This window comes from Dipodomys spectabilis, unplaced genomic scaffold (genome assembly GCF_019054845.1).
Source record: "Dipodomys spectabilis isolate Male_0828 unplaced genomic scaffold, ASM1905484v1 ptg000728l, whole genome shotgun sequence".
NCBI classification, from domain to species: domain Eukaryota; kingdom Metazoa; phylum Chordata; class Mammalia; order Rodentia; family Heteromyidae; genus Dipodomys; species Dipodomys spectabilis.
Genome location: NW_024871405.1, coordinates 376,829 through 397,745, shown reverse-complemented (window position 1 = coordinate 397,745; position 20,917 = coordinate 376,829). Strand labels below are relative to the sequence as shown.

General features: G+C 60.7%; 2 protein-coding genes across 3 annotated transcripts in view; both read left to right on the top strand.

Annotated features, from left to right (window-relative positions):
• Nucleotides 1-18,660, top strand: part of Kcnq1 (potassium voltage-gated channel subfamily Q member 1) — a 285,785-nt gene extending 267,125 nt beyond the window's left edge. Inside the window, exon 16 of one of the 2 annotated variants that reach the window (XM_042672583.1) lies at nucleotides 17,652-18,660. In XM_042672583.1, the coding sequence (XP_042528517.1) occupies nucleotides 17,652-17,855 (204 nt within the window). In that variant the 3' untranslated portion in view covers nucleotides 17,856-18,660. The remainder of the gene's footprint in view (nucleotides 1-17,651) is intronic. The other variant, XM_042672584.1, reaches the window with a different exon arrangement.
• Nucleotides 3,268-20,917, top strand: part of Dhcr7 (7-dehydrocholesterol reductase) — a 365,017-nt gene continuing 347,367 nt past the window's right edge. The window contains exon 1 of the mRNA XM_042672590.1: nucleotides 3,268-3,291. The gene's annotated coding sequence lies outside the window, so the exon portion shown is untranslated. The remainder of the gene's footprint in view (nucleotides 3,292-20,917) is intronic.

The window sequence follows — 20,917 nt, the reverse complement described above, 5'->3', positions numbered from 1 at the left end:
TGCCACCATGTGTGGTCATCACAGCCATCTTTACACGATCCACACCAGCCACGGTGTCACGAAGAGCTGTGACCCGAGGGACTGTCGTGCACGCGGCCCTCGGCCTCTCATAGCATGTGACCCAACAATGCTGGGAGGTCACATCAGCTCCTGCGTGTCTTCAAGATTTGGGCCTAGAATTTACTCATGCTCCTTTGCCCGGCGTCTGTGCCTGGTTTTGAGCTAAGCGCCTTCTGGTTGGCCTGTGCTAAAGGAAGCATTCCGTCTGGATGTGGCTTGTTATCTGTTCTGTGTGTTACATGGTATCTGTTTTGTGAAAATACGGTAGACGTCCCCCCAAAATCTGGGCTGTTTGGAGCCTGGTGGCGAGGAGGGCGCTGGTGCTGCGGTCTCTCCAGCAGACTTGTGTTTATTGTGGATCTCTATTTCATTCAGCCCATGTATTCATCATGGTGAGTCTTCAACTTTATTGATTTGAAAGGATGCATCATCACCACGTATAATCAATCTCCTCAGGGTCTAGAGTTACTCTTCCCTGCAGCTCCTTGACTCTCTCTGTTCCTCTACCTGCTTAGAGTTTATTTTAGTGACTCTGAATTGCCGGCATTTTGGTTTTGTTTCCCCAATCTACTTTTTTGTTCCTCTCCGTCCCTTAGCTTTAGTAATGTTCTCCTTTCTCTCTAGCAACTTTTTACTCTTCTTTATCCTTTCTAGTTATTTCAGCATTCTCCTTCTAGTTTGTAGAGCTGGAAGTTGTAAATCTTTCTGATTTTCTAAGCCTGCTATCAGTGTTCCTCTACACATGGCTTTGGCAGCACCACCACATTTCCATTTATAAAACTGTCTGTGTAGATCCATTCTTAGGTTTCATTTGTCACCTTGTTTTCTCTGTAATCAAAGACAGTCATAAAAACGTGCTTTGTTACTTCCATGTGCCTCAGCTGGCTGGTTTTCATTGCCAATTGCCAACTTGATTTCCAAGAACAAGCTTCTAGAAGCTGATGGAACTTTCCTTGGTACCCACAATCACTGTTTGGGTAAGCCCCAGTGATTGTGATGTTGCTAGTGGAGTCCTCTCTGTGATGTGAATTGAGTCATTTTGTTCCTGTTCATCCTGAGTATGTGTGTATGTGTATGTGTGCACGTGTGTGAGTGTATGTGTATGTGTACATGTGTGTATGTGTATATGTGTGTACATGTGTGTATGTATATGTACCCATCAAATCCTCACACCATCAGCATAGAAGGTCTGGGACTATGGAAGCCATGGTGTGTCCTGAATTGTGGCTGTGGGTGGCTGTGGGTGTAATTTTTGGGGGTCCCGGGAGTGCTGGGTGGGCTCACCAGGGAGGTCATCAGGGAGGGGCCCTCCAAACAGCCCACCAAGGCAGGAACACACTGGCCCTCACTGTCATGGGGACCCAGGCCCTCCTCTCCAGCCCTTTTCCCCCAGAGGCCCGCCCTGCCTCACCTATCCCTTGCCTCAGCCCCTGCCTTGCCTCTCCCTGGGCCAGCACACACCTCTGCCTGGCTGCCCTCTGGTGCTGGAGGAGCCACCTTGAAGGTGCTTCCTTACCCTCCACCAAACGGCCCCACCCCAGGCCGCTCAGCACAGTGTGGCCACCAGAGACACCACTCGCGTGGCCCATGTGGCAGAACAGACCTTGAAGAAGTGAGGAAGCCAAGGCCCTTGCGATGAAGAATGTGAGAGGAGGCAGGGTGGGAGCAGCACGGGAGCAGCAGCGCAGGGCCATGACCTCACCCAGGCTTCTAATGAGGTGAACACAAAGGACATGTGCTAATTAGCCGAGCCAAGCACAAAGGATGGAGAGAGCCTTCCAGATGGAGCCATGACCCGTGCAAAGGCCCAGAGGCAGGAACACAACCAGCTCATGGACTGAAAGGAAGTAGAGGGCTGAGCATGGCCCGGGGGTGTGGGCTGAGGGAGGACAGGCAAGCTCCCGGGACAAGGACTGGAGGACAGGGGTCCCTGAATCCCCACAGGAGAGACCAGACCATTGCCTCCCAGGGCAGCACACCAAAACATCTCCAGAAGCCAGCTGTGACCGGCCAACCGCGGCCTCACAGGAGAGGACATCTGGGCAGGACACCTCAGAAGAGAATGGGAATTCTATACCCAGCCCAAGTGTCTGGCAAAGGGCAAATGTGATAGAGGTGCCTCCAGACACTGGGGAATTTATAAAGTTTGCTTTCCACATCTATTCTTAGAAGGTTATGGGGGATGTGTTCCTGAAAATGTGACTCCTCTGCAGAATGAGGCCAAGAGAATCCTGAACCCAGTCCCCAGGGCTCCAGCCCAGGTGGGAGCAGGGCTGGGCACGGAGGCCTCACTGGGAAAGAACGCACAGTGCTGAGCCCTAGAACACACTTGGGAGGAGGGGGTACCAGTACCCACCGGTGCCTGCAGAGCGCGGACACAGTGTGGTAGAGTCCAGGCCCCTCAGGGCCCCAGGTATAGCATGCAGAGACATAGAAATCCAGGATAAGCAGGACGCATGAGCGTTCCAACCCAGCCTTGCCTAGAAAGGGGCTCATGAATGAAGTCTCAGATGGAGAAATCAGGGAACTACGAGGCTGGCATGTTGCCAACAACCAGCAAAGGGCTACCAGGGTGCAGCTGGGGCGTGGGACAGGCAGGCCACGGGAGCTGCATGGCAAGTGCGTCCTGCAAGGACACAGTCTCTTTCTCTTACCCCCTCCCTCTCTTTCTCCCCCTCCCCCTTCCTCCCCTTTCTGTCTCTTATACACACACACACACACACACACACACACACACGTACACACCTCCACACACACATACACACACATAGCTGAGCTCATAATTCTATTCCACTGAGCACCAACGGAGGGGATCCTGGAGGAGAAGTGGGGGGCAAGTGTTGGGGACACAGGTAGAAGCCGATGTAGGGTCTCACAGCCTTGTCTTCTGGAGGTCATTGTGGAGAATACGGTGCAGTGGGAGGGAGGCCGTGACCCCAGGTCCTCATGGGCTCTGTGGGCAGTGGGAGGGGGGCCGTGACTCCAGGAGGTCCTCGTGGGCTCTGTGGGGCAGTGGGAGGGGGCCGTGACTCCAGGAGGTCCTTGTGGGCTCTGTGGGGTGGTGGGAGGGGGCCGTGACTCCAGGAGGTCCTCGTGGGCTCTGTGGGGTGGTGGGAGGGGGCCGTGACTCCAGGAGGTCCTCGTGGGCTCTGTGGGGTGGTGGGAGGGGGCCGTGACTCCAGGAGGTCCTCGTGGGCTCTGTGGGGTGGTGGGAGGGGGCCGTGACTCCAGGTCCTCGTGGGCTCTGTGGGGCAGTGGGAGGGGGGCCGTGACTCCAGGAGGTCCTCGTGGGCTCTGTGGGGTGGTGGGAGGGGGGCTCAGAGGCAGGTTGGAGCTGAGAGTGGCACGCACGGATGAGGTTCCCTGTAGAAAGCAGAGAGAGGAAGGGGGTGGGGTTGGAGGGGGCGGGAGTGGGGGGGAATCCCAAGGGTGGGGACAGGAAAGCGAGGTTGGTGTCGCTGGTGGTGTCCTGATGCCATGCTCACCTGTGTCCACTCTGCGCCCACCTGGGGCTCCAGGAGAGCCCTGCTGCTCCGCCACTGGCTCCCGGATGCTCCGGGGCCACGCGAGACCTGGCTGGACGGAAGCTGGCTTTGCCCAGCGGAGAACCTGCATCCGGTCACCGGTGTCGGTCAGGAGACAGCCGTGCGCTGGGTTGGGCAGCCACAGAGGCTTCCCGCAGCCAGAGACAGAAGGTAGAGTGGCACAACCCCATGAAGGGACGGGGCTGAGTGCCCGCGGAGGGCCTTGTGCTGAGCCCGTGGGGCCCCTGTGGCCCAGGCGCTGGTGCTTGGAGGCCCACGCTCTGCTGCCCGGATGCCGGGGTTCAGCCCCAGGAAGCGGGGGTCACCTCACCTTCCTGGTCCTCTCCTGCCGGCCCCCGCCCAGCTCAGCAACCTTGCAGGGACAGGAGTGTCTTCCGTGGGAGGTCCGAGGCCTCCCCCCATCACCCCTCTGTGCCTGGGCCCCGGCCCGCCTCTGCCAGGGTGCCTCCCCCTCCCCCTCCTCCCCCCCCCCCCCCCCGCCAGGGTGCCCCGCCCGTGCCTGAAATCTCTGCCGATCACTGCATGGATGCTTCCTTCTTTGGGTGAGATGTCACCAGGGTCCTTAGGAGCTATTTTTTTTTAACGTCTGCTGCGCGCTAGGCACTGGGAACACGGGGGAAAGTAGGAAGCCACGTACCGTGTGAGCCACGGACAGTAAACAGACAATTAATTATGTTCTGCAGGCTGGGTGCCGAGGGAAGGAGCGCCCCGGCAGTCATTCACGCTCCAGTATGAATGAGTTTATCTGGTGCTCGGCTCACTCTCAGACAGGACCCGGGCCTCCCATTCCATGAACTTGGGCGAGGGTGGGGGGAGGCGCGCCGAGGGGGCCAGGCGCCCATCCTGGCCAGCACCCCTAGCCCCCACTCTACATCCCCAGGGTTTCTCAGACCCCCACCCACCCCCGCCTCAGCTGGTCTCAGCCCCTCCTGCCCCCGTAACCTCTCCCCGAGGCCTCACCCCCCTCCTGGAAACGATTTTGTTGTCTGCGGAGATTCTGTGTAACTGCCTGTGAGTTATAAGTCTCCCGAGCGAGCGAGCCGCCTGTTACCTAACCAGGCCTGGCTCGTGCCAATGTCTTGAGTAATTATTGGGGGGCGGGGGGCCTCTCCGAGGGAATGCTGCTTCCGTGTCCACTGCATGTGAAAGCCCTGCGCTCGGCTGGTTCCTTGGACAGCAGGGGAGAGGAGAGGGGGTGCGGGGCCCCAGGCCCCCTCCCTCCACTTCCCAGGGTCAGAACTCCAGCCAGGCCCCACAGCCTCCACTTGGCAGCCCGGATGGAAACCAAAGTGGGGTTCCACACTGACGGGCGCAGGCCCTGGCAGGGCACCGGCCGGTAGCCACGTCCTCCCCTGCCCTCCCCCCTGCCCTCCCCCTGCCCTCCCCCCTGCCCTCCCCCCTCCTCCCTTGCACCTCAGGTCTTGCCCGGCCCCACAGAAGGGCACAGAGGGGAGGCAGGAGGCAGAAGGCCGGGGCACCAGGGCGGCAGGGACCTCATGGCAGTGCCAGCTCCACCCCTGCCCAGGAGCCAAGAGAGCACTGGCTGGGGTGAGGGTGGGGAGCACTGTGATTCCATGCTGCAACACTGATGCCACAGGGCCCGGAGGGGGCACGGGGCCACGGGGAGGACATGGGCCCACGGGAGCCACAGGGGACACTGGGGTGTACGAGGGGCACATGGGGTTGGGGGAGGTGGGGGCTACAGGAGGATGCCGGGGCACAGGGGTGTGCACGGGGGCACCCGGGGCACACAGGGCACATGGAGGGCATGGAGGACATGCTAGGCGCAGTAGGGGTGGGGTGTGGCGGTCTGCAGAGTGCGGCCGGGTGAGGGGCAGGCGGGTGATGAGGCACGAGCCGCTGGGTCCGGAGGTCGGCTGCGGGTAGGTCAAGCTGGGGCGTGGGAGCCGCGGAGCACAGCAGGGGAGGGCTGGGTCTGGCCAGGGCTGTGTGGGGCAGGGCTGGGGTGGACTGGGAGGGGACACGGCCGGCAGCCATGCTGAGATGTGACAGGGGAAGCCCAGTCAGGAGAGAGCTTTGCACCTGCGGCCAGCACAAGAGCCAGGGCCCGTGTGTGCGGGGCACAGCGGTCAGACCCCGGACTTCTCTGTCCACAGCGACCTGATCCTCTGTCCTGTCCCTCCACCCACAGTGCTCCCACAGTGGGACAGAGAGAGGGGCATGCTGGGGCAGCCCCTCCCCCGTCCAGCCCCCACAGAAGCCACCGGCCAGCTTCCCTCTGTCCACTGACCGACGGCAGTGGTCCCTGCAGGGCCCCTGGGGACAAGTGGCAAGCACACGTTAATTCAAGGGTGCTGGGTGAAGCAGAGTGCCCCAGGGGTGCCTGGGGACCTGTGTCCCGCAGTCTGGAGGGCAGAGGACATTGGAGGAGGGCAGGGCAGGGCTCCTTGGAGCTGGCTGTTCCCTGAGACAGAGGGCAGGGAAGGCAGCCTCTGTCCAGTGATGCCCGGAACTCGGGGGTGTGGGCCGGTCCTGGGCATCCGATCTGGGCACTGCCACTGTGGAGAGGATGGAGCTTGACATGCTGTGGCCAGGGGCCCAGGGTGCACTCACCCACAAAGGCGCAGGGCAAGAGCTCGGCTGGGCAGCCACCACGGGCAATGCGTGTCCCCGAAGGACAGGAGGAGGCCTGTGAACTGAAAGCAAACCAGGGACGGTGGCTCCGAGGGCCTGGCCGGGCTGTAGGAGGCCCTGGGGTGGGAGACAGTGACAGAGAAGTCACCAGTCACCAGCGAGCAAGGTGCCAAAGCTAAAAGCGCAGGTGGAAAGGGCTGCTAACCCTGACAAACACACATACTCCATGCCCTCTAAACTCCACAACGATGGCAGGAAAGGCATCGAAGGGGTTAAATAGAATAAGAAACAGGCCATTGAAGTCACCCAGGACAGAGACTGGGAGAAAAGACCAGAGTAGGCCCAAAAATTTAATTAAAAAAAAAAAGTCAGGCTCCAGCACCTTACACCTGTCATCCTAACTACTCGGAGGCTGAGGTCTGGGGTTGTGGCTCAGAACCAGCCAGGGCAGGAAAGTCTGGGAGACCCTTATCTCCAATTAACCAAGAGAGAGAGAGACAGAGACAGAGACAGAGAGACAGACAGAGACAGAGAGACAGAGACAGAGAAAGAAAGAGAGAGAGAGAGAGAGAGGAGTCTCCCGGTACTCAGTGGCAGGTGCTTGCCAGGCCCTCTGGCCCTCGAGCGGAGCGAAGCACTGGCTGACCCCACCCAGCCACGGGCAGGAGGCTCCATCTCTGAGGAGGAGTCTCCCCACCCCACCCCCCTGCCAAAGCAGCTGGGGGTGCAGCCTGATCACAGAAATGCAACCAACTCCTCCGTGCTGACAAGTAGAGCTCCCTTCCTGACTCCACTCCCAGAAGGCCCCATGATCCACCATTGCTCTTTCAGACAGAACACCATCTTGTGTTCCAGACCGACAGAAAAAGTAGGTCACACACAGACACAAGATGACGTCCAGCCTCTCCATAGCAGCTCGGGAAGCTGGCACACAAAGGAAGGGACACTGTCTGCACACTGTTAAAGGAAGAAGTTGCTTCCGATTTAGATGTCTACAATGTGTCGCACTCTCGCTCAGGAGAGTGGAATGAAGGTGCTTGCAGACGTGTACAGCCAAACTTTCATCTCCCACATTGTCTTTTCTCAAAAAAAAGTTGCTTGGGTTATGTGTTCCAGCAAAATTGAGAGGAAAAATCAGGAAGAGGAAACATGGAATTTAAAAACCAAGAGAACTTACCCCCCCCCCTCAAAAAAAATTGTTCAGCAGGACTAGAGAACCACTAGCCTTGCTAAAACTCCAAGAGAAAAAGAAATAAACAATGAAGCTGATAGATGACCAGTGTTCTCTCAAAGCTCAGTAGAAATTTTACAGCTCTTGTGAAAGTTCAAGACTAGATTAGTGACAGATGTATTTAAAAGAGCTAAGCAAAACCCAAGGGCAATTCTTAACTCCAGGTAAAACAAAAAGTTGTAATCGTAGCCAATCATGTGACTCAGCCAAAAATAATATAGCAATGCATAGCAATGAAAGCATTACATAGTGTTTCTCTAGAGGACAAGCCATAGACATTTAGCTACATTGGAAATGTAACTATATTGAGAAGATAAAGGAATGGCAAGAGGTATGAGCAAAATCTCTAAACTTCCATGTTAGACTGTCATGTTAAAAGGTGAGGAGTGGCCATAGAACTGTGTGCCTTAGAAATACGGGGGAAAGGGGCTGGGAAGGTGGCTCAGTGGCAGAGCGCTTGCCTTGCGTGCACGAGGCCCTGGGTTCGATTCCTAAGCACCACAAAATCAAAAAGATAAAAAGCCGGAAGTGGTGCTGTGGCTCAAGTGGTAGAGCGCTAGCCTTGAGCTGAAGAGCTGAGGGACAGCGCCCAGGCCCAGACCGGACCCCCCCCCCAAAAAAAAAAACAAAGAAATACGGGGGAAAGCTGAGAGCCTGGGAGAAGGCTGAGGACGTGTTGGGGGTGGGGGAGTGAGGCTATCACAGCAAAATGGGCCATTCACTCACAGTTGGAGCTTCCCGTGGCGGGTGGGCGGGCTGGCGGGCTGTTGGTAAGAAGGCTCTGCCTTCCCGTGGGGATTGTCAATGTCCCGGTGAGATGAAGGGAGAGGGCGTCCACCACACTGTGGCTCTGGGGGGCCACAGTGAGGGTGTGCTAGGTGAGATCAGCAGGAGTTTGAGGAAAGAGGCCGGCAGCCGGCTCTTTACACTGTGTGCGTGGACTTGGACTGGAACCTCCTAGAGAGCCAGGGCTGGATTGTACAGGACAGGGCGGTGATGAGCGAGGACATGCAGGCATAAGCCGTCTGGTAGCCAGGGGTAACAGAGGGGCCTGGGCAGGCCTCCAGACCTGAGCAGCACCTCCAATGGTCTCCAAGGCCCCGGACCTCAGGCAATAATGGGGAAACCTGCGACCACAAGGCTGAGGGCCCGCTCCTCCTGAGGCCTGTGGGATACACCCAACCCCGTCAGCCCGTGTCTCCCTGGCTGGTGTCCCCGCCACCTCTTCCTCCAGGCCCCAGGCACAGGAAGGGTGGGCTGGGAACCTCAGGACAGGCCTGAATCTCCCAGTAGCTCACAGGGTCAGCACAGGCCAGGCAGGGCCTCCTTCCTGGGTGGAGGCCTCCCCGCCCTTCCCCTCACCTTCCGAGCATTGTGGGCTTTCTCAGGACCCCCACGGCCCTCAGCCTCCCATCCCCAAGGACACTCCGCCACAGACACAGCCCTGGGGGCAGCAGGGCTGCTGGCCAGAAGAGCTCGGCTCATCTTAGGTGAAAGAGGGAGGAAAACCCAGAGGCTCCAAGCGGGCCGGGCGGGACCTCCAGGTGGGCAGACCGCTGGCAGGGGCCAATCGGGGTTCTGGCCTCCTGGTCATGGAGCTGGACCACCATGGCTGTCACGGCTCCCCACCCCCACTGAAGATGGGGGGAGGGGGCAGGTGAGGAGAGCCATGCCGGTGAAGGTAGCAGCTGGGGCACTGGTGGCCCTGAGGGCACTGGACAACCCGCAGAGCCTGCGCCCCCAGGGCCCGCTGGGATGTGGGATGCTGGTGGCTTGGGGTGAGGGGTGGGGCTGGCAGCCACTGAGGGGGAGAAGGCGTTGGTGGGGCCTGAGGCCTCCTGCCATTGCAGAGGGGCACAGCGGCAGGGGGTCCAGTGAGTGGTAGGGTCCTGCCTAGCACCATCCACTTTGCTCCTCCATCTTGGCCTGGCCTAAACTCCCCAGCACAAACTCCCCTTGGCATGGGAGGAATTCTCCGGGCTGTGAGTGCAGGTGAGGCGGGCCGAGGAGGAGGGGAAAGGTGGATGGAGCTGGCAAAGCTGGAGGTGGCCATTGATAGGACCCTGGAGCCACCTTGGAGGAGCACTGGAAGCCGGGACCGCCGCTGTCCTGCTTTGTTCCCAGAAGCTAGAGGACCGGAAAGGGACCTGAAATCACACGCCCTCCATCAACACGGCGCCCTCCAAACTTGGAAGACCTGCTTGTCCATCACTGGCCCCGTCAGACCCCAGCCTTGGTCAGGGAGATTCTCCCTCCCAGGCCTCCTCCAGCCACCAGGGCTCCCATAACACAGAGTGCCCCCACAAACTGGGCAAGTAGAGGCAGTGTTGGAAGGAGGGAAGCTGGAGAGGGGCCTTCTGTTCACGGGGGCCCTGATTTCAGGGGGCAGAAGGGACAGGTTTGGGAAGTGGTATCTGTCACCAGGTTGGGAAACTAGAATGTCAAGTGGGGCCAAGTGTCCCCAAGACAGCAGCAGCCAGGGGCAGACCCACCCCGGCGATGTGGTGGTGCCAAGCAATTCTGTGTCCCCACCAGCCAATGCCACGGGCCAGGACCAGGGCTGGATTCCACATCCCAGGCCTTGACACCAGCATGAGCCCAGGGCCCCGCCTCCAACCTGGCTCCAGCTTCAGGTTCCAAATTCAAGGAATCCGTCCTGGGAGCAGGACGGAAGCAGGGGAGGGCGGGAGGGAGGGAGGGACGGAAGGAGGGAAGGGAGAGAGGCCCCGTCCTGGGTGTGGGCCGGGGCTGGGGGCTGCAGCTGCAGCTCAGCCCGCAGTGGCTGAGTCATGGGGCCCCCATTTCAGGCCAGGACTGAGGCCGGGATGACAGGGAGGCTGGGGTGTCTTGGCCCCTGGAATGCAGGCAAGCTGCCCAGGGCTGCCGCAGTAGAAAGGCCTGGCTGTTGCCCCCCTGTAGCCTACAACTTTGCCCCAAGTCCCTGCCACAAACTCAGATTCTGCCCCAGCACCAGTGCCCAGGCTCCTCACTCCCAGCACAGCCAGCCATCTGAGGCTGCACACCTACCCCTGGCTGAGCATACATGTGGACCAGGCCCATCAGCCAGCTGTACCCTCCCCGCCCCACCCGAGATCTAAGCCATTCCTGGTGTGTGGCTTGTGCATCTCATCCTGAAAATCTTTATTGAGCACCTGCTGTGTACCAGACACTAGTACAGCAAGATAGGTGGCCCTCTTTGACCCTGGGGAGCTGGAGGACAAAGACAGAAAACAGAGTGTGGTATAGCAGCCTGCATGCCCACCAGCATGCTCAGAAGCCATCAGTGGGGAGGATGGGGAGGACTGAGGAGGACATCAAGCCAGTAAAGGAAGGAAGCAGAGACAGGTGCTGGTGTATACATCTGTAATCCCTGCTATTGAGATCTGAGGATCACAGTTCAAAGCCAACCTGGGCAGGAAAGTCCATGAGACTCTTACCTCCAGTTAACCATCAAAAAGCTGGAAGTAGGGCTGGGAAGGTGGCTCAGTGATAGAGCACTTGCCTTGCATGCTCGAGGCCCTGGGTTCGATTCCTCAGCACCACATAAGCAAAAAGAAAAAAGCCAGAAGTGGTGCTGTGGCTCAAGTGGTAGAGCGCTAGCCTTGAGCTGAAGAGCTGAGGGACAGCGCCCAGGCCCAGAGTTCAGGCCCCACTACCGGACCCAAAAAAAAAAAAAAGCTGGAAGTAGCAAACTTAGTGGTAGTGGCTCAAGTGTTGGAGCACTAGACTTGAGCAAAAAAGCTCAATATATAAACTAAGAGGAGGCCTGGGAGTAGAAGCTCTCCCTAAACAAAAGGCTGGGCTGGGTAGATGCAGGAGCAGGATATGTGGTCTCCCTAGATGGCCACTCATGGGCTCAGGGAGTTGCCCTGGGTCTTCAGCCTTTTGTCTACTAGGCTGACCCCAACATGGCACCCACAGGTCCCCGCCGTCTGTCCGGGAGCATACCCTGGACGGTTCCTGCAGGCGGCCCCCTCCATGTTGAATATCACATTACCGCAGGGCAAGGCAGTGCCATGGGGCAGTGCCGACCTCGTGCCAGCAGGTAGAATCGGAACTGCTGCCTGTGGGAGAGGTACCAGCTCACCGTGTCGGGCGCCTGGTCGCCCAGGCCCCAGGGAGGTGAGGCAAGCGGGGGTGCGGCCTGGCAGTGTCTTCACTTTCAGGGAGAACGTTTCAGTGCAAGTGCTGAGTGGTGAACAGAGGTCAGGCCATACCCTGCCCTGGGGGGACGGCAGGGCGAGTGGACGTGGGGTGGACAAGCAGTGGGCCTGGACGAACAGGGGCCTCACACCAGGAGGGACAACCTGCTCAACACACCCCTGGATCCCGCCGAGATGGCCCAGGGAGGGCTCTGTCACGAGCCGCAAGGGGAGAGTCTAAAAAGAGCTAAAGATAAAAACTGAGGAGGTGCCCATGCATAGATGGTGCTCCAGAATGTTCCAGAAAGAAGAGAAGCACAGAAGGTCTAGGATGAGCCATTGCAGGGAGGACATGGCATCAGGGTCAGTCAGCACAGAAGGCTACACAGACAAGTGCTGCTCAGTGAGGAGCCACCACAGGTAGGGAGGGCCAACACAGAGGGAAACGAGGCAGGGATGAGGTAGACAGTTCCCCATGGAGGCTCTGCCATGGGGAAGCACAAATGTCTACTGAAAGAAGAAGCCAATGGACTGATGGATGGATTGGATGATGGATAGATGAGGATGGGTGTATGAATTAATGATGGATGGGTGACTGGATGAATAGAAGGTGGATGGATGGGATGGATGATGGATGGATGGTGGATGGTGGATGAGTAGATGGGTAGATAGATGGTAGATGAATGGATGGATGGATGGATGGATGGATAGATAGATGGTAGATGAATGGGTGGATGGATGATGGATGGTGAATGAATGGATGACAGATGAATAAATGGATGGATGGATGATGGGTGGTTGGATGGATGGGTAGACATGGATGGTGGATGGATGGATGATGGGTGGATGGATCGATGGTGGATGGGTAAGTGGATGGATGGTGGATGGGTAAGTGGATGGTTGGGTGGGTGGGTAAATGGATGATAGATGGATGGTGGATGGGTGGGTGGATGGATGGGCAGGTGGATAAGTGAAGGGATGGATAGATAGCTAAATGAGTGGATGGATGGATGATAGATGGATAGTGGATGGATGGATGATGGATAGGTAGGTGGATGGATGGATAGGTGGACACATGGAGAGGTTGGGCTATTCACATGGGTGAATAGACCTCAGGTGGCCATAGGTGTAGACACAGGCTCAGAGTAGCCTAACCAGCCTGGTTTTGGGGGCCGGCCTTGTGTGGAGTGGAGGAAGGGAGGTGAAGGAGCTCTGGAGCCCCACAGCAGTGGGTGGGCCTGTGCGTTCTCGGGGCGCAGAGGGGCAGGTGAGAGGACGCAGGGTAGTAGAACCATACTGGCCCTGTCGGGATCCTGGGAGCCGGTGCACGAGGGAGCCCTGAGTTCTCAGACCTGGAGCTCAGGGCCCTGGTGGGTGCGGGGAGTGGCCGAGGGGACAGGCCCAGCCAGAGAGCGGCCAGCGGGAGCGGCGAGGCCCTTTCCACCTGCGCCTCAAGCTGGGCCGAGGGTCCGCGCCTGGTTCAGCTGAGGCCACCACGCTTGCTGGCCTCAGGTACAAAGCGTTCTGCCCGGCGTCCCCCTGGCTTCCGGGACTCCAGCTCAGCAGAGAATCAAATGCAGGCGGGGCGCACCCGCCGCAGCCAGCACAAACACTGGCTCTCAGCTTCCAGCCTCTTTTTCCAGCCTGCCCTACATTCCCGCCCGCCTGGCCCAACAGCCGCTGCGGGGCCCGCCCAGCAGACCCTCCAAGGCCTGCTAGGGGGAGGCCTAAGGCCCCCATCCTAGGCTGGGGTCCCCTACACCTCCACACCCCCATTGGACGGCCCTGCTCAGCCACCCAGTCAGGCTGCCCCACACAGCAGGTGGGCAGAGGCCTCGGGGCCGAGGGGCTGCCGCTGGCCGGCGCCATTACCTCTGCCCCATTCGCTAAGATGAAAGGGAGGGACGGGCAGGGGACCTGGCTCCTCGGTAGAAATGGTGGGGGGGGGGGCTACTGGACCTGCAGGCCTCAAAGAAGGGGTGCTGGGCCCCACAGGGAGAGCTGAGCCTGGAAGTAGAGGTGTAGGAGACGTGGCTGGTGTGGAGGGAGGGCAGGGCTGCACTGTGGCCATGACCCAGTAGACTCCGTGTCCCTCTACAGTGCTCCGTCTAGCATGGGGCCAGGGCGGGGCGGGGCGGGGGGGAACCCCGGGGCTCCATGCCTCCGTTGGGGGACAGGGACTAATGAGATGTGGGACTGCTCCGGTGGGCACCCCTCTGCTGAGCCAGCAGGCACCACCGAGCCTGGGCAGAGCCTTGGGGGGCACTGGCCAGGCCCAGCCACTGGGCAGCCTGGGCCAAGCCCCCAGCCCAAGACGAAGCTGTCATAAAGAGCTCACCAAGTCTCATGGACTTTCCTGCCCGGGCTGGCTTTGGGCTGTGATCCTCAGATCTCAGCCTTCTGAGTAGCTAGGATGACAGGCGTGACACCAGCTGTTTTCATATATCTTGGCAATGTATTACAAAATTATTCACCTTCTTTTCCCCCTTCCCCTTCTCCTAAATAGTTCTGTGGTCTGATGTTCTGTGTTTACCCATGTATACATAAACGTATGTGGGTAAATATACATGTGTGCATGATGTCCTTTGGGAGAGTGTGTCATTTAGGTCTTCCTTCCACATATGAGTGAAAACACCTAATATTTTGATTTTGAGCTTGCCTTGTCTCACTCAGTACAACATCTTCCAGTCACAGGTATGATTTCCTTTTCCTTCATAGCTGTGTAATCTTCCATAGTATACACATACCACGTGTTCTTTATCCATGCATGTTGATGGGCACCTGGGCTGATTCCATTTGTCAGGCGATGTGCCCGAGGTGCACAACACTAAAACGGTGAAGCTTCCAGCACCATCCTCTTGCTACCCATGGGGAGACGGAGGTGCAGAGAGGAGAAAGGAATTGCCAAGGTTACGCAGACAGGAAGTGAGAAGGATTTGACCTGAGCCCCAGAGTGTGTGTCTCGGTGGTCCCTTCGGCCTGCACGCTCCTGGGCCCGCTTGTGCGCCTGCGGCGGCCCTTCCAGTGTGCAGCTGCAGTGGCAGCAGGAGGGCAGCCGCCCCTGGGGACTGGCAGCCACAGCCTAGCAAGGAAAACGACCCCTGACTCTTCCCCAAGAGCCTTAACACCGTCATGAACGCAAGGTGTTGCGGCCTCACAAACGCCCTGACCTGCGTGCCCTGTGTCCGCACCGCACGCCCAGCCAGCCCCACCAGGAGCCAGGGTGGTTTACAGGCGCTAGCTCCACAGTGGGGCTGGGTACCCCGGCCTGCACACGCACTGTGCTCATTCAACAACAGCTGATCCTCCCCTGGGCTGGTGCTGAGGGTCCTCCCCTGGGCTGGTGCTGAGGGTCCTCCCCTGGGCTGGTGCTGGGCTGGTGCTGAGGGTCCTCCCCTGGGCTGGTGCTGAGGGTGCCCAAGCCAGCTGGGGGCTGCGTGGGGGAGGTGGGAGGTGAGGGAGGATGGCGTGAGAGCACCAGGTTCGAAGACAGAGCAGAGCGTTGGCAGAGGGAGCAGGGCAGCCCTGACCAGCAGAGGCTGGAGCACATGGAGACGTGTGAGCATCGGCAGAGGCCTGGGAAGGATGAGGGAGAAGAGGCCATGTGAAAAATGGGGGCTGGGGACCACAGCCACAAAGGGGCTTGGGCACGTCCTGGGCCGGCAGGGCAGTGGGGGGATCTCCACGTGGAAAGCTGTGGGGATCAGAAGCCAGCAAAGCAATGGGCTACTCCTACACCAGGCCCAGCGAGAGACAAGGGTGGCAGAGCACGGTGGCTCCTGCCTGCCATCCCAGCTCCTCACCGGGCTGAGAGCTGAGGACCATGGCTCAAGCCAGCCTGGGCAGGAAAGTCCATGAGACTCATCTCCCATGAACCATCAAAAATCTGCAAGGAGAGCTGCGGCTCAAGCGATAGAGCACCAGCCTTCGTTGAAAATGGCTAAGGCACGATGCCCAGGCCCTAAGCGTAAGCCCCAGAACCAGCAAAAAAGAAAAGAAAAGAAGTCCAGGCTGGATGAGGCGCCTGCAGACGAGCCGAATCGGGTGGAGGCTGGGCAGGTTCTTCAAAAATTTCTCTTGAAAGACTCTTTTTCAAGAATTTTTCTTTTGAAAACAAATTCATAACCACATCAAACGGGACTCTCTGCCTCCTTGGGCACGGTGGCCGGCGGCCGTGGGCTTTCTAACTAGCTGTTATTCTAATTGCTTTTTTCTCTTCCGAGGCCGCCGAAGTCCTCTCTGGTTATTAATTTGGTGTGTCGAGGCAGGGCACAAAAGGGGCTTTTGTGTGTCAGGCCTTTCAGTCACTATCAGATTGCAAATGGCAGCAAGATCCAAGGTCCCCAACACGAATCTGTCCCGTGGCCTTGGGGAGACCAGCCCGTGCTCAGAACAGGTTCTCTCTTCTCTGAAGGGCGCGGTGCTCCCCGGGCACCTGCACACTGAGCCGAGGCTCAGCACGGTCAAGGTGGTCAGGGCCATGGCTGCCGACAGCCCAAGCCGGGGGAGAAAGATGGGTGGAGACCTCAGGAATCCTGCGGGTGTGGTGTCTTGGGATCCGAACTCTGGGGCCAAGGGGAATGCCTGGGCCTGGGCCCTCCCTCCCAGGGGCCAGCAGGACTGGGGGTGGGGGGGCATCCAGGGACTGCTGGGACATGTGTTCTGTGCCCTGCCCAGGAGAGACCCTTCCTCAGCTACCACGGTAGCCTGGCCCTCCTTGTAGTACCTTAGAAGAGGCTGGTGGCCACAGCGCAGTCCCACGAAGCAGGCCCCCGGAAGCCCTGCACACCGGCAGCTTCCCCTCCATCCAACACTCTTGACCTGCTGGCCTCCGACAGGCCTGCACCCCGCCCAGATCCCCGTCGCCATCAGCAGCCCGGGGCGCAGCGCTCACAGAGACGTGTGCAGGTCCAGGTGGGAAGGCGCCCGGCGGCGGCCCCCCCGGCCGGCGGTCAGCAGGGCTTAGTCACCCCGGCCACGCATTCCGGCGTCCGCCGTGGGCTCGCCTGACTCTCAGCTGGCGTCGGTCGGGCTGCTCTCCCGCCCCGCCCCCGTTTCAGGTCTTTTCAGTGCCCTGGGGGCCTCAGAGCAGCACCCGCCCAGCGGCCAGGACAAAGCCTGTGCCAGCCCAGAGGGCACCAGCCGAGCACTGCTACGCCCTGAGCTCCTCGTGCCCGGCACTTCTGCCAGGCCCATCCTCCCCAGCCCTCAGGGCGGGCTCGGCAGGGAAGGCTCCGGCCTTCCCAGGTAGGGCCTTTGCTGCTTCCACCTTCCCGTCGGCCGGCTTGCCACTTCCGGCCATGAGAACAGGGCTCCAGGGCAGGTGAGCCCGCGCCTCCCTTCCAGGGGCGCTCTGACCACCTCGGGCTTCAGGCTCCCGTGGAGGCCCTCTGAGGAGGAGGCAGACCTTGGGCTCCTCATGGATGGAGCGCCTACTCTGGGCCTCGTTTATCCCCAGCCCTGCCCTGCCTCTACCTCCCCTCTGGCCCTTGACAGGCATGTGGTAGAGGCCCTGTGGCCAGGAGCTCTGCCTGGCACGGACCTGACCCCCAGGGCTCTGGGAAGATGGGGGTGTCACTAAGTTAGGGAAGGGGGCCTGAGGGATGACAGGAAAAGAGGCGCAGCCTTGGGGAAGGGCAGCGCCGGGGGGGCTGGTCACCCGACGGGGCCGGGGTCTCTGCCTCCTGCCAGGCACCTGATGGACAGCGGCCTCCACGCACCATCCACACCCAGCCCCGCGGAGCCCCGCGCCCACCGCCTCTGCTGTCCCAGGGCAGCGCTCTGCAGCCTGAGCGAGCCTGGCTCCTATGATCCTTGACCCCCGGCCTCCCCCAGGAAGCCAAAGGCCACAGCAAAGCCAGGACTTAGGGGGTGCTGACCGACTCCAGGGTCTAGCCAGAACTTTGGAGGCTAGTAGGCATCACCCAACGCTGTGCATGCCCAGACGCCCACAGGGACCCCAGGCCACGCAGATAGACAGGGCAGCATGGGCATACCCCTTTCCGGGCCTCACTGGCCTGGGCCCTGAGGTGGTCTCCAGACTGTCACCTGCGCTACACACACTCTTCCTGTCCCCAGGTGACACAGCTGGACCAGAGGCTGGTGCTCATCACAGACATGCTCCACCGACTGCTCTCCTCCCACCAAGCCCCCCCGGCCCGCAGCAGCCCGGCCCACGGCGAGGACGGCTCCATCCGCCCTGAGCTCTTCCTGCCCAGCAACGCCCTGCCCACCTACGAACAGCTGACCGTGCCCCCCAGAAGCCCCGACCCCAGCTCCTGAGGAGGCAGGGCTCTGGGAGGGGAGCCCCTCTCCACGGGGCACGGCGGGGAGGCCCTGAGGCCGGCGCCTGGCGCCTCAGCCCCGGGGGTCACACTGGTGCCCAGCTGAGCCCGGCGGGGGCCCCCTTAGGCCCATTCTCGACCTGGACTGGGTGTGCACCGCCGCTCGGGTGACGCATCCCGAACGGTGGCAGGGGCAATGGTCAGCTGGCCTGGCCGGGTGACCCTGAGGGAAGACACTGACTTCCTGAGGAGAGACCACGGAAAGGCCCAGAAAGGTCCAGGGGGCTCATCCCAGCCTCCAGTCTAAGTTGGACAGAGAATGGGCAGCGCAGAGCGGGGCGGGGCCAGCCCCGGGCCCTGTCGGGAGGGTCTGCCTCCCTCCTTCCCACAGAGGAGGACGCCGGGGCAGGGGGCTGCAGGCACCCGGCTTCCCGGGGCACCCCCTGGACAGGATGCCTGTCCCAGCCCTCTGCCCCACTCAGGACAGGCATGGAGAGCCGAGTCCTCTGCCCTCTCCCTCCGGTCTCCGTCTCTCCCCCTCTCTCCAGCCCCTCCCCCCAATAGCCTGCCACTCCCCCGCCATGGGACAGATGGACAGAGGCCCCGGCAGGAGCTGCACTGGCGAGGCGCGGGGCGGAGGTGGGCTGGAGGCTGCCACGGGCCCCCTGGACGGCCCTTCCCTGCGGGCCTCGCATCTCCTGGGCATCAGGATAATCTGTGGTGATGGGGAATCTGTGTTTTAATGAGGTTCACGGTGTGGTTGTGATTAATCATTCTGCAGGGTTTTCCTAATAAACATGGAGTTCCACGGTTGGTCTTGGTGCCGACGTAGAGCCGGGTTCTCAAGGACAACCTGGTGCCCGGCTTTGTCCCCCTCCCCCACCGGGGAGACCACACAGAGCAGGCCTCCACCTCCCCTTCCGTGACACGGTGCTCACCCCGCCTGTCCAGGTGGTGTCTGCTGGCGCCGTCCTGCCCTGGCCTGTGCCCACCTGCCTGTTTATGAGTGCTGTGCCCAGCTCAGAGGAGAGAAATCGGGCAGCGCTAAGCTCACTCACCTTGGTTCCTCTGTGAACCCCTCTTGTCCCTCCAAAGGACCCCTGAATCCCTGGCCGTGGGGCTGGAGGCATCTGAGATTTCACGCGTGGAGCGGGCCGGGGTCCCGAGGCAGTGGGTGGCCAGGGGTAGAGAGAGGGGACACAGGTGTGAGGAGGTTGCTGAGGCTGCTGGGGGAGGAGAGGATCCGGGTCTCCCTGGTGCTCCCTGCCCCCACCTCCCCTGGTGTTCTCCCGAGTCCAGCGCCGGCTCCCACCGTGGGATCTTGGTGCCCGGCCTGACCAGTGCTGACTGGACCTGGCCAGTCCTGAGGGAAAGCACAGGGGCAGCTCAGCCTCGGGCTCCCCGCCCGCGTGGCTGCACTCTGGGGGGGGTGGGGGCAGCGACGATCAGGAAGGCGGGCGCTGTTGTGTCCTTGTTGGGTAAATATTTGTGCAAGCCCAGGACGGGGCTGTCTGGAAGGCAGTGCCCGGGCCGGGCGCTGCGGCGGGGCCTCCAAGTGGGCCGCTGCGCTGCGCTGCGCGGGAGCCGCTGAGCACGGCGCCCAGCGCTCCCCTCCCCCCTGGAAGGGCCATTGCGGCCTTCTCGGGTGTGAAATGCAATTTACCTGAAATAAAGCCCAATTATAGAATTAGCTAATTAAAGCCGCAGTCGAGGCTGGGCCTGGCCAGGCCAGTGCTCGGTGCCTGCCCGGTGCCCGCTGCCGAAGCGAACAGATGGTGCCCCGGCCCCGCCGAGCTGGCCACATTCCTTCACTCTGTCCCCCCGGTAAGTGACCTAGACAGCACACGACCATCTGGTGTGTGACACGTCCTGCGGGCTCCGGACAATGGCCAGGCCGACCTCTCTGTGAGAGGACCGTCGCCCGGGCAACGGCGGTGCACAGCCTCGGCCCATTCTCCGGCCCCCGCCCTCAGCCCTTTCTTCAGCCCTCCTCGAGTCCCGCTTCGGCTGCCTGGCCGCCTGGCTGACAATATCCGTGGCTATTTGTCCCCCGAGCCGGGCCTTTGTCTCCAAATTGGGCTCCCTGATTGAAGTCTGAGTGGCCCATGGGTGCCAGAAGCGTCTGCCAGGGGCTGGGTAGGCTCCGAGCCGTAGATGCACCCACCTCCCCCGCCCCCTCCCACCCCTGCCTGGGCCTCTGGCCTCACCCCTGGGGAAGTCAGACCTGGTCTAGCCTGGGCCGATTGATCCTAAAGTTCTCCTGTCTTCTGGCCAGGAGGAGGAGACGAGGCACCTGCCAGCCTCTGCTGCCCAGGCCGCCGAGATGGTACAAGTCCCTCAGAGGAGCCCAGCTGGGTGGGTGGTGGTGAGAGCTGTGCCAGCCTGGCACACATGCACAGGTACCAAACAAAGCCAAAGCACCTCGTTGGGCTCTCAGCCCTGTCTCCCCGCTGCTCACACTGTTGGGCCTGGGACGCAGCCCCAACCCCTCCCGATCCAGCCTCGCCCCTCCCTCGGAGCTGGCAGTGGCTTCCCGCCCTGCCCCTCCTCGCTCTAGACTCCTCGCCACGTCTTTTAGCATGCAGGGGAGGGGCAGGGGGTCAGGGGTGGGAGCCCCTGGCATCGGCCTGGCCCTGCTGGGTGTCAGCAAGTCCAGATAAATAAGCGAGGGATACAGTGAAGACTGCGGGAGCATCCAACGCTGCTGGGGCCCCAGAGATGCCCAGGCTCAGACGGGCACCACGCGGTAGTGCCAAGGGATGGATGCCCCAGGAGAGGGGCTTTGCCTACACCCTGAGGAAGGAGGCCCACCCAGACTCTGCGCCTGACGTGGCCACTGGGCCGGGTGGGGTGGGGGTACAGGCACCTGCGGGGAGGGCCCCTGGAACGCCCACCGCACGGCCCCGGGAGGGCGCCGCCCACCCCTCCCACAGAGGCCGGCCTCGCACCCTGATGCCTGGCAGCTTCTGAGACCTCCTCCCAGCTTGGCCAAAGCCCAGCTCCCCAGACTCCAGCCCACAGTCCCCCAGGACCAGAGGCCCCAGAGACCCTGGGACATGC